Source organism: Mchenga conophoros, linkage group LG3 (genome assembly GCF_057382185.1).
Source record: "Mchenga conophoros isolate Kocher_MC1m ecotype Shallow Benthic linkage group LG3, M_conophoros_male_GT1.1, whole genome shotgun sequence".
NCBI lineage: Eukaryota > Metazoa > Chordata > Actinopteri > Cichliformes > Cichlidae > Mchenga > Mchenga conophoros.
Genome location: NC_140528.1, coordinates 42,512,669 through 42,529,768, shown reverse-complemented (window position 1 = coordinate 42,529,768; position 17,100 = coordinate 42,512,669). Strand labels below are relative to the sequence as shown.

Genomic DNA, 17,100 nt, shown 5'->3' with positions numbered 1-17,100 from the left:
GTTTGTGTCTGATGACCCTGGGTTGTAGGCGATTTAATTCAGTTCACGTAATTTTCGGCTGGACGTCGAGAAGCATCGGTAAACACCGGCAGTGCACGCGCGGAAACAGCGGAAGTGGGGGGGGGGAACCGATGAGTTGTTGGCTAGGCTAAAGAAAACAACCACTCCACACACACACACACACACACCATATTCCTGACCAACATTAGATCGCAAGTAAACTGAAAGGACTGGAGCTGCTGATCGCTGATTTGACAACTTTATCCAGCTGCAGTGTGAGGTTTATTAGAAACCTGCTAATCCTAGAAACCACCGTGCAGCTAGCAGACAAAGCTAGCTACCGAAAGTGGTTGGACTGGTGGACGACTTCAGTGAGGAGTCGATGACATTTGGCTCTGGTAGAAACTCTGCACACACAAACACACAGGAGGAGAATATCAGCACCAATTATTATTTTTGGCTCTAATTAGTAAACACAGAGTGAGTCTATAACACTAGCAATGTGTTAAAATTGTATGAACACAATGATGAGCCAGATTCTGCTGTCGTGATGCAAACTGTGTACCATTATGGAGACAGACTGGTCAAACTGTGGCAGAACTGTGATGGTTGCTGCTTGAAAAGAGCAGTGAGGGAACTGTGGCTCAGGTTTGAGGTTCATCCATCATCAACCAGAGGACAGTGGTCTCTGATGTCAATGGGATGAATAACTCAATTAAGAGATGTAAAGTGATGCTTAAAATGAGAAAGGCAGCAAAGGGTAGCAAAATTATAAAAAACTTCAGTTAATTTTGAATGTTCTAAAGAAATTCAGGACATTATTGTAAGAGGTAAACTAGAAGGGGAGGTGGTGACGCTAATCAATCTCTATATTCCCCCTGAGAGCAATCAACAAAATGTGAAGACTACTTACAACAGTCATGTCAGAATCTGAAGGGACGGTGTTGTGTGCAGGAGACTTTGTAGTATACGACCATAGGATTGATACAACAAGCATGAATAGAAGCAAAAACAGCCTGGCGAGGATGGTTAATACCTTTATGAAAGAGCAGGGAATGGTAGATGTATGGAGGGAACATCATCTGCTGGATAAGGAGGATGCACACTACTCAAAGACTCACAACACTTACTCAAGAATAGACTATGTCTTAATGAACAGATGGGATCTATATAGAGTAACTGAATGCACAATTGGAGGGGCAGATATTTCTGATCATTGTGCCATGTGGAGATCATGATTATCTCAGTAATCCTTAAAGAGGGAAAAGTCACTGAATATTGTATCAATTACAGACTCATATCGGTACTCACTGTGGATTACTAAATATACACATCTATAATTGCTAAACAATATGGGGCAATTGTGACAGATCTAATTAATGATTAATTAATTGGATACAAACAAAAAAGGACAGTGCAGCCCTAATAAGCCTGGATGCAGAGAAGGTTTTCCACAGTGCAGATTGGAGCTTCCTGTACCCCATGCTTGAAAGGTTCGGCTTTAATGACGGTGCTGTGATGTGTATCAAATCTATTTACTAATCTGCGACAGCTGGACTGAGTACTCATATTAAACATGATCTAAACCGATGGTCAACTCTTCCACTAGACTTTTTTAGTGCAAGAATCACAACAATAAAAATGAGTATCCTCCCACAGCTATTGTACCTTTTCCAATCCCTGCCAGTGAAGATCCCAGTGGAAAAATTCAACAACTGTGACAGGCTCATCTCTAGATTTGTTTGGAACGGTAAAAGGCCTAGAATAAAATATTCAACATTAATACTGTCTAGGAAGCAAGGTGGTGTGGGACTCCCTAATCTAAACAGCTCAGACTCTGGACTTCCTACTTACTTCCTACGTTACTGTGTAAAGTTTCCACACAGCAGCTGCTGCATTAGACAAAGTGAAAAGTTTGCCTTGTTTTCTCTTCATAAACAGGGTTTCTTGGTAAAGAGGAACTTCAAGCTTCAAATTACAGATACTCCTGTATGAAACTTTATCTTTAATCATCATCTCTCAAACTGCTGAAACTTGCACAACTGTCACTGAAGACTAAACACAGATTCACAACACAGAGAGGAACAACCAGCAGCAGGCATGTTGTAATATTCATGGATACAGAGTTGACGTAATGTTCATTTGGTGCCAAGAAATGTGATCCCTGCTCAGATTAGCACCAATGTCACGTGTTTTACTACTCTGATGCCACAGGAGTAAATGTGACACTCAGGAATTTGCTTGAGTGAGTCAGCAACAGAGAGTCAACAGTTCCTGTTGAACTCTACATGAATTTCTCCATTTTGTTTTCTGTGCTGTTTAAACAGGACAGCCCGAATATTTGATTTCTAATTCTTAGTCACACAGTTAAATACATTTGGTTTGATTCTTTAATCTGTGAGTCAGCAGATTCAAATCAACACATTTTTATTGTATTTATCCCAGAAACCCTTCAGCAAAGCTCCACTTTCTGCTTCCTTACACACAGGAAGTCTTTGAAAAACTGTGAACCAAATTTAAACAGACTCACTGAGTCACTGCTTAACAGTCAAACAGTCTCTGGTAATGAATCACACAGAGGCCACAAAATATCACATTCAGCTTCCACTCCTTCATGCAGCTTATGTCTCTCTAAGGAATTATCTTTTTAACTTCAGTTCAGATGCTTCATCTTCTGTGAATTCGGAATAAAATAAAAATCAAATCGGGTTTAAACTAACATCAAAAAATAAACATTCATCTGATCATTGTTAACATACACAGTGAGCAGGTTAGTCAGGACTGTGTTCACTGATACGAATCCTGATTGACATTTCTGTCACATCTTAGACTGATATGTGTATTTATCCTCTAAAAAGGACATCTGAAGATTTGCATGAAGAAAAACTAAATATCCATTCATTCAATTCCGCTTATCAGGGTCGCGGGGGCGCTGGAGTCTATCCCAGCTGTCATAGGGCGAGAGGCAGGGTACACCCTGGACAGGTCGCAGGGCCAACACACAGGGACAGACAACCATTCACGCCAGAAGCCAGAGTACCCGGAGGGAACCCACACAAACACGGGAGAGAACATGCAAACGCAGAAAGACCCTGACCTGATGGTGGAATTGAACTCAGGACCTTCTTGCTGTGCGGCAACAGTGCTAACCACTGTGCCACCGGGGTTAGCACATTTTTAAACAAAATCTTTAAGAATGTAGTATAGTAGTTTAGTTTTTCATTTTTAGTTCTGTGAAAAAGTAAATAAAAAATATTAAAACACTTTAAATAAAGAAAAACTTGCCTTTTTAATCATTTTATTGGGTGATTATTTATTTTGTCCTATTTTTAGCAATTAAATATGTTGTTTGTGTTTTTGTTTCTGCTACTTTGATGTTTTATGTTTTAGTTTCTGCTGTATTTCTTAAAGTAATGATCTGCTGTCGATTCTCTTAACTTAGATGATTGGTTCTTGCCATAATGTGAATTTAACAATTGTCAAATAGGACTGTGTACTAACCTGGCTTCTGCACATCACAACTGATGGTCCCATTAAGAAGGCAAGAAATTCCACAAGTGAACCCCGACAAGGCACAGCTGTGAGGGGAAACCATTCCAGGTGATTACATCATGAAGCTGACTGAGAGAAGGCCAAGGGTTTGCAGCACTGGCAACAGTGAGCCCTGCAGCACAGGATTATTTCTTCAAGTAAAGGCTGATAATAATCCTTAATACTGGCCTTCTTTGATATATAATAAATTAAATTAAATTAAAATGTAACCTCCACAGCTCCTAATGAGCCTGTGACTGTAAGCAGAGAAGAAATTGGAGGTTGTGGTTTGCCATTCAGCTTCACCTCCCCCTCCTCTGCTGTCTCACATACCCAATAGGACACTCAGAAAGGTGAAACTGAAATTTTGCTGTGGAATTTCTGTAGTTAATACAGAGAAATAACAGAGTCATCAACATGACTTTAGATTGCATATCAGTAATTTGATATGCAATCTGAACAGAAAATATAGAACGGAAAATATTTCTTAAATATGGAAGTAAAACCCTTTGTGACTAAAAGTTAAAACTGTGTTTCACTCAAACTTGTGTTCAGGGCTGGTTTCAACACCTCCCCCACACCACAGAAACAGCAGGACGCTGAACAAAGAGTAATTTTTCTTTAACTCACACATAAAACAGTTGAAGTAACACAGTTTTACTATTATTTAGTCTTAGTCTCAACATATGCAGACTCAATCTATCTATATGATTCATCTACGTGGTACTAAAACCACATTGTCACACATGACAGCTACAACAGCAGCATAGTGCATGTTTGCATTTGATTCGTTTGCTGTCAGCTTCCCTCTAAAACTGCTCCATGTTGCACAAAAACTGAATTATGGGGGTGGAGTGTAAGTACTTTCCTGTGGGGCTCAGCTGAACTCAGTTCTGGGACTTGAAATCAATAGCAAAGGTTTATTTTAAGACAAACACCCTCTTTGACTTCCATGAAGAAAATATGCTATTTATTTCACTCATACCAAACTAAAGAAGCCTCAAAGAATGTCTTTAACACTGTCATGTGACTCACATGCAAACTCCAGTGTCACATTTCACTGTAGGTGGAACTCACTCTGAGAACGCACACACAGCCATGATGACTGTCTGTGTGTGCTTGTTTTATGTGTCATCGTCCCCTATAACCGAGCACAGCTCATGATAAAAGTCTGGATGTTGTATAACTGTGTTTGTGTACATAAGCAGAATATAGAACTACACTATTGCCTGTTAAACATTATTTTAATCATCTCTGAAGATAAGAAATCAGTAAGGAGACACCATGAATTAGTAAAGTACACAATTTGAGTAAGAAGCTGTCTGACTTGTTGCAGAAGAAGAAGCAATTTTGACAATGGACTAAATAAAGTGGAGGGTGTAGTTTGGTAACAGTCTGTCAGGTTGGATGTTGTTATATTTAAGACTATTTTTTGCTCATTTGATGTCAGAGATACTGAAAATTTTTAAACAGGAAGTGAAACTGATTGTTACATTTACAGAAGTCTAATGTGTAATTTGAACAAAATAATTGTAAAACTCTGGTGAACGTAGTTAAATCGTGTATGATCTGGATGAAATTCAACAACTTAACAGTTGTGAAAATTATTATTGTTGAGGTGACGTGATACAATACAATAAGAGTGGTTAGTTGCTTCACATATCACAAGATCACATGAAATTTGAAACCACAGGTAAATCATTTCAGTTACAAGAGGCAAATTTAGCTGCTGTTGCCGTTAAAAGTACTTAAGTGAAATAAATATTATGACAACGACTTTTTTGAGAGGAAAAATGGAGAATAGAGGAGGTGAAGGATAAGTCAGGCAAATCAGTTCCACATATCTTAGTAAAACTTGAATGATTTAAATTTCAAATTTGATGCAACGTTTGTGCTGATATCATATTTACTGTCTCTTCTTTGTGTTGTCTGTTGCTTCAGTGCCAAGATAATCTCAGAGCAAATAAATAAAAGTAAATTCTACTGAAGCTTTTTGCAGTTCATGGGATTTCATAGTTTATTATATTAATTAATATTAATTCATTATGAATCTGAAATTTAAAAACACTCACAGAGCAATAGAAAGTGGTCAGGTTAACTCAGTGGCTTTGCTGAGCTGATTCAACATTTCTGAGTAAAACCCAGTTTGATTCTTTAGAGTCACTTTGCACAGTTTAGTGGAACCACTTAAAATAACTTGATACAAGTAGTTTCAAAAATGTTTATTTTTTACTTTACATAACTGTAAAACATTAAAACTTTGTATTATTTTAACCCTGTTTTTATGTGATATGAGTTATTGAAAAACTAACATCACATATAAACTATTTAAGAACAATTCAGCCTACGGTGGTTTTAAAATGTTGGAGCTGAATAGTGAGTGTGTGTGAATTACAAAAGTTCAGCTCTTTTCTAAACATAAGCGCAGTCACTTCAAATCTATAAAACACAAACAATAAGACATGTGTAGACATGCTTTTTTTTGGAGGTAAATATCTGGATTATTATCAGTACACTGCATGCTGAATCAGTTTGAATCCCCACAAAAAGGCTCATAGAAATATCTGAATTCCCACCTCTGACACACAATCATCGTGCTCATAAACAGAGCAATAAAGTGGTTGTTTCTGAGTCCATCAAAGGCAGATGTGGGACACATTTCAACAGTAGGTCAAACTAAGAAAGAGCAAACTGTGAGACTCTCAGAGACTTTGAACCAAGGAAACACAGAAGAATATTTAAATGTGACTGACTTTGATCCACAGCTCAGTTTGATCAAGTTACAGAGCCAAACTATGTCTATGAGTCCTACAGACATCACATGACATCCAACCAACAGACCAGGTTTCATGACAGCAGGACTAGGTGTCAAATTCAAGGTTAAACAATTCAAAAGTAGGAGAGACACAAATGTGCAATAACAGAGTGCACCACAGTGTCAGAGAGAGTTGCACTGCCTTTGACTCATAAGCACTGAGTCATAGCACAACAGACGGAAACAGCTGGAGCTGTTGTTTTCTTCTTTTGAGTCACAGAAGAACACTGTAAAATGAATAAATAAAAAAAAAAAGAAAAATAAACAGTGGGAGAGGTGAAGCTGAACTTTAAACCAAAACCTTTCTGCATTTAGTTTGATTACAAGATTGAGAGAAAGAATTTATCATTTTACAAACAAAGTAAATTATCTGCATAGAGTCTGACCCAAGAGTCATTTAGTTGTCAGCCCTGCATTAATCTGACAGGTCAGGTTACAGGATACCTTCAGATTCACATAGAATTCAATTCAATGTGAATAGAAAACACTTCCATCAGCTTATAAAACCCATGCATTAGTCAATTACAGCACTGGTCGCTTCTTGGCACTTCAAATAGGATCAAACATTCTTGAAGAGAGAAACTTTGTGATTTCACCTGTGAGATTATCTGTGTGCAGTAAATACTTGATGCAGAAGCAGTGCTGCGCTTGGAAAGAGTGGAAAATTCCATCCTCAGCTTTTCTTTGACTCACAAAGATTCATGTTCAGTAGTTAGAGTTATGCCACACCCACTGATTGCAACATTCAGTCATACAGTATACAGTAATGTAGGCAAGCTGTCATGCTTCCTGCCTGTAGCTTGCTGACAGGTCATTAAGACTGACAAAGTGGAGTTGTGGTGTAATACCGACATTACACCACAACTCCACTTTGTCAGTCTTAATGATATATATATATATATATATATATATATATATATATATATATATATATATATATATATATATATATATATATATATATATATATATATATATATATATATATATTTATTTATTACAATTTCTATTTGCCTTTCTAGTTATGAAAATAATTTACTAAACATGTCTGGGATTTTTACACAAAAAAACTATAACTACTAGAATTTTAAGTTTTTTTGTTGTGGTAATACAAAAACCTAAGTAAATTCACACACATACGGTTATACTGAAAAGAGTGTTACCAAGCAAGGCAAAAAGAAAAAAAAGGAAAATTCAAAAAGGTTTTATACTGTTTTGTACTTATTGGGCTACATCTTTATTATATAAGCTATACAGCACATACAATCAAAATTGATGATTTATGTTTAATTATGTGCACTAAAGATATAAAGTTAGACTATATTTATATGAAACATGTGTATACTTACTGCATTTACCAAATGTAACACCTGTCTTTTTTATTTTTTTAAACAGGCCTTTGCATTTGCCACCACACACACACCACTGTATCACACAGAGTATAAAGTATCTCCAGTTGCTGTAAAACTGCATTTCATTTGTGTCATTTTGTTTTTATTAGCCTGCATCTGTGTAGCAAAACATATTTCCGACCCTGTAATCAATAATTTGCTGTTTTTTTTTCCTTTATCATAAGAGGCCAAGCTGCAGTATAGAAACTTGGAGAGGAGGTCTGGTTAAATGTTGTCTGCCGTGTGTACATGTGTGATTTAAAGAAAGATTTGAGATTGTCACCATGTAGTGAATTTACCTAAAAGTAGCCCAAAACATAAAAAAATGAAAAACTAACAAGCTCTTTCATACCTGAGGAAAAATCCAATAACAAGAAAATAAAGGAGACACATAAAGAGAAGGACCTTTGTCCACCCTCCATCCCGTGGACGGTATCTTATTTATTCTGTCTTTAATCTTGTTTGTCAATCATTTCATTTATTTGGTAGTTTTTAATTTAAGACTTGTGACTTTTTGTTTTGATTTTTTCCTTGGCGATAAAATATTTCTCTAAATACCTGCCTGTGTATCTGATATGTGTGCAGTATCATCTGCTACTATTCGATCTTGCTCAATTGAATGCACTTGTGTGCATTCCTGTAGTAACACAGGGAACAGCTGTATTAACATTAACGTTTCCAAATTATATGAACACGTTGCTTTACCGGACTGACACATAAAAGATCTGATCACTTGGTGTTAAAAATAATATTAAATAGATACTTCCTCTTTGTGCATTAACTCAGAGACAACCGAGCGCATATCAGTGCACAGTTTAAGGAACGGTGCACATGAAGTAAATGTAGGTTTCCCATTATCAGAACTGTGGAGAAGATGAATTAGGAATAATACATCTTTACAGCTTGCGCGATACAACAAAACTGTTTTTGATGCAGGAGTGCAAACATGTTTAAGTCACGCCGCTTCAAAGTGAAGCAACAGGACACTGCGATGCCTGCTGTGAAAGGCAGAACTGATGGTGATGATGAGCTTTGAGTAATACAGTTATAAACATTTTTGTTTACAGCAGACTCTTCTTGTCACAACTTAATCATACAAACTGTAAATGTGTGTGAGTAGGGGAGACTGGGGATAGTTGTAACTTGGGTCAGTTGTAACACTTCCAATTTCTCCAATCAGGGTAAATGTCAAATGATGTGATTCATCCTGTAAATGCCCAATTCAGTTCTTCTATCACATGTGAAAAATTATCTGCTTTGCAGTTAAACTCATCAAACTTAAATTGTGTTATTTGTATGTCTATGGGGATATATTCTGTGTAGGTCTTTAGTGCTAATGTTTTAGCCGTTGGCTGTAATGTTAGCTAGTTCATGGCTATAGGAGTCTGGGTCAGTTGTAACAGCAACAGTCTGGGTTAGTTGTAACAATAATGCAGATGTTACCACACTATTACTTTAACTTATATTAAACGAGTTGGGGCAACGACATCAGCAGAGAGAGGTTCACTGGTCGCTTTTGTATATGCGGTTAATGCCAATGGCAACACAATTCCCCCACTGTTTGTGTTCCCACACATACCTTATGCAGACCACTGTGTCAGAGATGGACCAGTAGGAAGTACTGGTAGTGGAAATAAATCAGGATGGGTGCAAGAAACAGATTTCCTCATCTTTCTGAAGCACTTTGCAAACCACACCAAGGTAAGCCATAAAAGAAGTAATTCTTCTCATGGACATCGCAGTGGAATTGTGATGCTGGTGCACAACTACATTTATTCAGCTTCATTTTTATGTTCAAAAGTTGGTGCAAGAGTTGTAGCTTACAATGCCCACTGAGCCAGGAGGACTAACCAAAATTAATGAAATATTCAGTTGTTGAAAATTCCATAATTTGTCTATTTTGGGGGGTGAAGAAAAGCTAGATTTCAGCATTCTGTCTCACACACACACACACACACACACACACACACACACACACACACACACACACACACAGCTACATAAATGGCTCTAAGTGCATTCATGTGTTGAGTAAACCAAGATTACATGTTAAGATTTTGTCAGTAAGCTTATTTCATTGTGTTACATTTCACCCCAGGATATGTTACAACTAACCCAGACTATGGGGTTAATAGTAACATTTCGCTCTTTGTGTTACCATGCAATGAGTAATTGTGCTGCAAAGAAAATAGCTGTTTAATTTAACAATTTAATAGCAGAGACATGTAAATACTTTGCATTACATTTTGAATCCACTACCTTAAAAGAGCTCCAAGCTACAGACAGAAATGTCAAAAATGTTACAACTGGTCTCCCCTACATCCAAAAACTAACATTCACTTTCTGGAATTACTTGCTGCCAGGGAAAGAGTGTCCTCTCTGTTAGCAGCCCAAACTAAAGCCGCTCTAACATCTAACAGCGGGTAAGAAATAAATCGGTAAGATTTTAAAATCAAACTCACCTGCACAGGTAAACCCAACGAGGGAGACAGACAGTAAAGTCCAGCAGAGCCACGGAGATGCTACAGAAAACATGTTTCATGAGCTTCTGTCTAAACCGTGTTGAGCGGAGTTATTTTTAACGACGTGCTGCCTTTGAGTGCAATTTGAAAATTCACCTCCGCCTAAAACAATAACCCACGACATGTTTAGTAAAATGTAAATCAGCCTATATTAATAGGCTGATTTTACAGGATAAGATTGTGGTTCAAGCACTGTCTCTGCTTTTTTCCCCATAACCACAGTTAGGTTAGGTTTAGGGTGTTTCGTGCTGTAACGGCCTGGTAATAATAGGAAATACATAAAAATATTCTTGAGGCAATGCTCATGTTGTTTTATCACTTTAGTTTTATAAAACATGAAAATATCTCAAAGGTTCCTGGCGACATGTCAAATAACATAAACATAAGCATCTTTTAGAATATCGATTTCTGATTTTATGGTTGCAGACTCAAAGACACCATTCCACGTTAGGAATTTGAAACCACAAGCGAGACGTCAGCGATCACAACAAGACAAGATGTAGTGATCTGACACAGAACGTCTGTATCGAGGCGTTACCTTTCCGGGAAAGGTAACTCATGTGCAAACAGCTTGAATATTTTTTATGACTCAAACAAAGCTTGTATAGGTGACGTTCCGGTTAAACGAGCACACGTGTGACAGCAGGACATTTAGTATGAGTGAATCTCAAACCTGTGAAACACGTGATGTCCCACCAAGCTATTCCCACAAAGTTGGGAGCATGAAATGTCCAGAATGTCTCAGTATGCTGAAGCATTAAGAGTTCCTTTCACTTGCACAGTTCACTCTTGAAAAAACAACCTCACAAACAAAGCAGTCAGACAAAAAAGTTGACTCGGTGACGATGCAGCAGCTGTTTTGTATCCAGTATGGAGGAAACGTCAAACGGACAGAAATAAACTTCACAAAATATCTTCTGTAAATACTTTTCACATGTTGTGCACTCCTGGTGTTCCCCACAGTCTCCCACTCAACTTCCAACCTGGTCAAACCTGTTTTACTTTGAACATTAGTCAGGACCAGGCAGGGTGAGGCCTAAAAATAAGATTTTCATGTTGTCATACACTGAATGTCCATCCATCCATTCGCTTCCACTTCTCCTTTTCAGGGTCGCGGGGGGCGCTGGAGCCTATCCCAGCTGTCATAGGGCGAGAGGCGGGGTACACCCTGGACAGGTCGCCAGTCTGTCGCAGGGCCAACACACAGGGACAGACAACCATTCACACCCACATTCACACCTAGTGGCAATTTGGATTATCCAATTAACCTATCCCCACAAGCTGCATGTCTTTGGACGGTGGGAGGAAGCCGGAGTACCCGGAGGGAACCCACGCAAACACGGGGAGAACATGCAAACTCCACACAGAAAGACCCCGGCCTGATGGTGGAATTGAACTCAGGACCTTCTTGCTGTGCGGCTACAGTGCTAACCACCGTGCTGCCTTACACTGAATGTGTAAACTTATTTTTATGACTGCTGTGTAATAAAGTGAAAACTTTTCAGCTCTGATTTCAAAACCCAAAGGATTTCAGTTATGCTTTCTAAATATGAACTTTCTAAAGCTGACTAACAGTTGATGTTCTTCTTTGTAAACAGTCTTACACAGAGGGTAAAAAAATATACCACTTACAGTTTCCACTTTAACAAACACAGGAGTGTGAAAAATGTAAAGTTCCTATATTTGATGATCTGAGGAGAAATTTATCCTGACATTTAAAAGAACAAAGTCAGCAAATCAGCAAAAGCATCAAACTACAGTTAACATGCAGTCACATCTATAAACATCAAACACACATGAAAATGTTTAATTTTACAGCTCCCAAAGAATTTAATCACAAAACATCTGAAATGTTACATCAAAACATCTGGAAGACAATCATTTTAATCCCAACAGCAAAATAAATATTTACCCTTTATTAACAACAGTTATTAAAAAGCTATATCCTGAAAAAGGCTACAATCGTAGAAATGTTCACACTCTTTCCAAAAGTCTCAGTAACTAAAACATGATGATTTGTGTTGATACTAGTGTAGAGGAACAGAGAGTGCAGGTGAACAGTGAGTCCTAATGTAGATGAACTCTGAAACACCTCAGTGGTCCTAAGTTGTCAGTGACGTTCAGCTGAAATACCTCCAAACAACCAAATATCCTCGATACGATCAGATGACTGTCTGTGAAGCAAAGACCTGATCTGGATCTAATGCTGTGGTCATGTTGACTTACAATGAAAATGTCTGTGAAGCTTCTCAGTCATCCAGGTCATCGTAGTCAAGGAGCTTGGAAAGATCTGGGACTCTCCACCATTTGACCTTAGAACTGAAGAAGCTTCTCGGATGAGAGGTGAAACGTCTTCAAGCAACTTAAAGAAGTCCAGACGCTTTTCTTTGCAAGCTCCTTTGACTACCATGAAAATCTAACAGTGCCTCTGTAGAGTTTCACAATGAGGCGAGAACACTTTGCTTTAGTTTTATGTTCAGGATGAACTAAGGTGCTGCACCAAGAACCAAGATGAAGGATAAAGATCAGCTGAAGGTCCAGATACATCTCCCAGGTCCTGTTTCAGGAGTTTGCTGAATTTCTTCCCATTTCTTAAGGACATGACTTTCACATGCTGCCTCATCTGTGGGTGGGGTTTTTTTTGTTTGTTTTTTTTGTTTAAACTTGTCCTGTGGCCAGCTTTGCTCGGGTGGTGCAGGCAGCAGTGCTTTGATTCCTGGCTTCTATAGTTTTAAAGGACAAGATACCAAACCCTGAGTGTGAGAATGTCAGGTAAAAGAAACAAGTAGAAATGTGAGAATAAGAAGAGAATAGATTCATTCATTGTCACTATACAGTTGCTGTACAATGATACAGAGCATCTCCGACCCAGTGCGAACATGTGTGTGTGTGTGTGTGTGTGTGTGTGTGTGTGTGTGTGTGTGTGTGTGTGCGCGTGTGTGTGTGTGGGGGGTTCTTTTAAGATATAAACAGTATTAACAGGAACAAATATATAAAATGTACAAATATACAATCTGGTGTAACAACAGTAAATAAATAGAATTTGGGATTGCACAGTGGTGTAACTGTTATTGGTGCATGTGTGAGTTCAGGGTGGTTTTGGCTTTAGGGAAGAAACTGTTTGAGTCTGTGGGTTTTTGTACTGATGCACCTGTAGCATCCCTGAGGAAGCAGGCTGAACATGTTGGGAAAACCCGAATGCTTTTGTCCACAGTCACATTTGCAATACAGAACTTGATATAGTCCAGTGCTGTGAAAGGTTTTAGCTCCTGGTGTTCAAATATGTCCCAGTCTGTCTGTGTGAAGCAGTCCTGTAGCTTTCAGGCCAGGCTGTAACAGTCTTTGTGGTGGGCCTGGCACTGCGTCTGAGGGGGGAGTAGGCTGGGGAGAGCAGGAGGGAGAGGTGGTCCGACTGGTCGTAGTGGGAGAGGGGTATGGCTCCATGTTGGAGTAAACATGATGTAGAGTGATCTCTCCCCTGGTGGGACATTTCACATGCTGATGGATCTTTGGGAGTAGTCTTCATGCTGGCCTTATTAAAATCACCTGCAGTTACGTGAACACCGTCCCGCTGCTGTTGATGGTGTTCAGTAGCATAGAGAGCTCCGTGTTTACCGATAGAAACCGATAGTGCAAAAAGAAATGAGAAGGATGTACAAACTAAGCAACTAAAGAAAAGAAAAGAGTACTGAGACGGAGAGCTGCAAGCTGCTGCAACAGTGTGCGCCGCCATCTTGAGTGGTGTAGCAACAAAGTGCTTTGAGGGTCCAAACAGTAAAAAGGCTGCATAAGTACCATGTAAGACTTGATGTTGTACCAGGCTGCTGTTTTCATCCTGCTGACACTCTGATTTCAGAACAGATGTCAGCTGGTTCATCAGAAGGAAGATGGTTGGATGAATTTCTGTTTGGCAATTTTGAAGTGATCACGAGAACAACAAGGAGGACAAGTAACAACCCAGAAGCTACCAGCCCATAATGTCTGTTGACTTCATCTTGCTTCCCTTCATCTTGCTTCCCTTCTTCTTCCTTCTTCCCTCCAGCCTCCTTCCCTCCAGCCTCCTTCCCTCCATCCTCCTTCCCTCCATCCTCCTTCCCTCTGTCCTCCATCCCTCCATCCTCTGTGTCTCCTCCTGGCTGACCTGCAGGTGAGAAACAGGTGTGAGGTGTCAGCTGTCAGGTAGGTGATGAGTGAAGAACAGAACAGAATCCATTTCCTCTTCAAACTGCTGTCAGACATTATCTACTGCACTCTGATCACATCACTCAGACCAGCTGCTTTCTACAAAGTCTCATCAACAACATCTTTAGAAACAAACATCAACAAGCAGGAAGCAGCTTCACCTCTGATCACACACACACTCAACTCTACTCACTCACCTGGAGGATCAACACTCAGGTTTATGCTGCATATGAGCGTCTCTGGAGCATTATTTTGATTTTCTCCTCTTGTGTAGACTCGACACTCGTATGTTCCATTATCAGTAGTCGTCACATTGTTCACAATCAGAGACACGTCTCCATCCTTCATTTGTCTGTCCTGCAGATCCACCCGGTTCTTAAAAGATGGATGCTGCTTGGTGGTATCAAAGTGCTTTTGCCGATACACAAGGACGTATTCCTCTCCCAGGTCAGCTCTTTTCCACTCTATGGCAGTGATGTTCTTGTTTGGAGCTCGACATGTCAGAGTGACGTTCTGTCCAGACTCAGCTGTGATAGGTTTATGGTCTGAAAGAGGAAACAACACAAAGCAGAGAGGATACAGAAGTCTGAGTATAACTGTTCACTTTTACAGCAGCCAATCAGAGTGAGCAGCTACAGGCAGAGAAGTATACACGCTGGGTCCAGCACATCAGGGTAAATGGTCAACAGACACACCACAGACACAAATACACACATACATGTTTGTGCCAGTGTATCATTCAAAGTACAAAATATTCAAAATAAATGTAAATAAATATTCAACTCCAGCTTCTGTAAATCTGCATTTCTGGGCAAACAGACTCTGCCCTGAATTTTCTCACCTGCATATACTACACTTACACATGTGCAAACTAACATGATATAGTATACACATGCTTATCGGTCCCGACACTACGATCCATACTCCATTCACCACCATCATTAGCACTTGTATGCACTCTAAATAAAAACATCTATGTATAAATATAATGACAGCTCTAATTCGGGAGTAAGTTAGATCTACTATCTGATTATATTCACTGTTTCACATCCTTCCAAAAGCAGGTTTCAACGAGTTTTCTGTGTCAAATGTCGCCTGAACATTAGTAAACTAGCACAGCCCTCCCCAACCCCCTGTCCCAGTACCGGTCCACAAGAGTTGAGGCTTGGGTGGGAAATTGATGGTTTTCAGGGTTTTTAATTGTTTTTTATTGTTAACTTGGTTTTCCTGGGTCTTTTGCCGTGTGTTATGAATAAATCTTCTTTGGTAGCGGTACTGGTTTTATTTTGTTGTATTTATCTGCAACACTTTAAAGGCCGGTCCGTGAAAATATTGTCAGACATAAACTGTCCGGACCGTGCATACCTCTATAAGCTCATGTAAAGCTGAGGAGCACGAGCCAAAGTATTTCATTATGGGTAAATGTGGCTACACTGCTTATCTCTATATGACAATGATCTTCTGGTAACGTTATATCTGTGTTTATACATGATGTGTGCAGTTTTATATTTTATGATGTCCATGGACTTCAAGGTACTTGACCACAAAAACAGAAGTGTGCTCTTTACATCCATCTTAATTAACGATCCCGATTGCTGTTTTCTGAAGTTCACATAAAGGTTGACGAAATTTTTTACATTTGTTGCCTCAGGCGTCACCACTGTCCTCTAAATGTGGCAATAAAATGAACTGTGAAGTACACACAGTGATTTGTAATGCAAATAATGTGTTGCTGGACTCCACACAAATGTTTCTCCTTAGTTTGTACATGTTTATATTAGATTGTGTTTTCCATTGTTACAGAAAGAAATTTGCTATCAAAGACTTCAACATTTTTTATCAACATTTTGACTCAATCGTGCTCAGGAGTCATAACAGAAACATGTACTGCATTAATATTACACTGCAGTGTCACCCAGGTTCCTACTGTTTTTATGCATGTGCTCCATCTACACTCAGAGGGGCATCAGTGAGTCATGTTAATAGTACAGAGTTGAGGGGATTTAAGGAGTGATGGCTGAAGTAAATGTAGATTTTGTATTATCAGCAGTGTCGGAAGGACGAATCAATAATAATAATAATAATAATAATAATAAACCTTTAGAGCAGTTTGTCCATGTTTGTCTGACACCGCTTTAACGTGAATGAAAGCACCAGCTGCTGCCTCTACAGGTGAGGATGAGTAATGCGGTTATAAACTGTTTCTTATACAGTAAACTCTTCACAGCTTCATTATACAAACTGTTATGTAAACGTGTGTGAGTACATCTAAAAACTAACATCCACTTTCTCACATGACAGAAGACTTTTGTTGACAGGAGACCTGCGTCCTCACTGTGAGCAGCCCAAACTAAAGCAGCTCTAACTTCTAACAGCGCATCACAGCGTGTAAGAAATAAATCGCTAGGATTTTAAAATCAAACTCACCCGCACAGGTAAAGCCCACGACGGAGACAGACAGTAAAGTCCAGCAGAGCCACGGAGATGTTACAGCAAACATGTTTCATGAAGCACAGTCAGACTACACGAACGGGTTTATGTTGGAAGAGCCGGTGCACCGGTGTGTTGACAGTACAGCACATCGGTTTGCGTTTTGTTATCTTGGCCTTGGATTTGATAAGGCTGCTGTCAATCATTCACTGTCTCGCTTACATTGGAA

General features: G+C 39.2%; 1 protein-coding gene across 1 annotated transcript; it reads right to left on the bottom strand.

Moving 5' to 3' along the window:
- Positions 1 to 333: 333 nt before the first annotated feature.
- LOC146578780 (butyrophilin subfamily 2 member A1-like) lies at positions 334 to 17,077 on the bottom strand. Its single transcript, XM_085267845.1, has 3 exons — positions 16,869 to 17,077; positions 14,639 to 14,986; positions 334 to 407 (listed from the first exon to the last, which is right to left on the bottom strand). Exons 1-3 carry the CDS (start codon positions 16,939 to 16,941, stop codon positions 334 to 336), a joined length of 495 nt encoding a protein of 164 aa, XP_085123971.1. The 5' UTR covers positions 16,942 to 17,077.
- Between the last annotated feature and the right edge of the window lie 23 nt (positions 17,078 to 17,100).

Bases quoted from the DNA above. Each gene is read 5' to 3' on its own strand.
- LOC146578780 (XM_085267845.1), bottom strand. From the start codon at position 16,941: ATGTTTGCTGTAACATCTCCGTGGCTCTGCTGGACTTTACTGTCTGTC. The intron at 14,987-16,868 runs GTGAGTTTGATT...TTCCTCTTTCAG, and splicing joins CGTGGGCTTTACCTGTGCGG to ACCATAAACCTATCACAGCT. The intron at 408-14,638 runs GTGAGTGAGTAG...TTGTGTGTGCAG, and splicing joins CCTGAGTGTTGATCCTCCAG to AGTTTCTACCAGAGCCAAAT.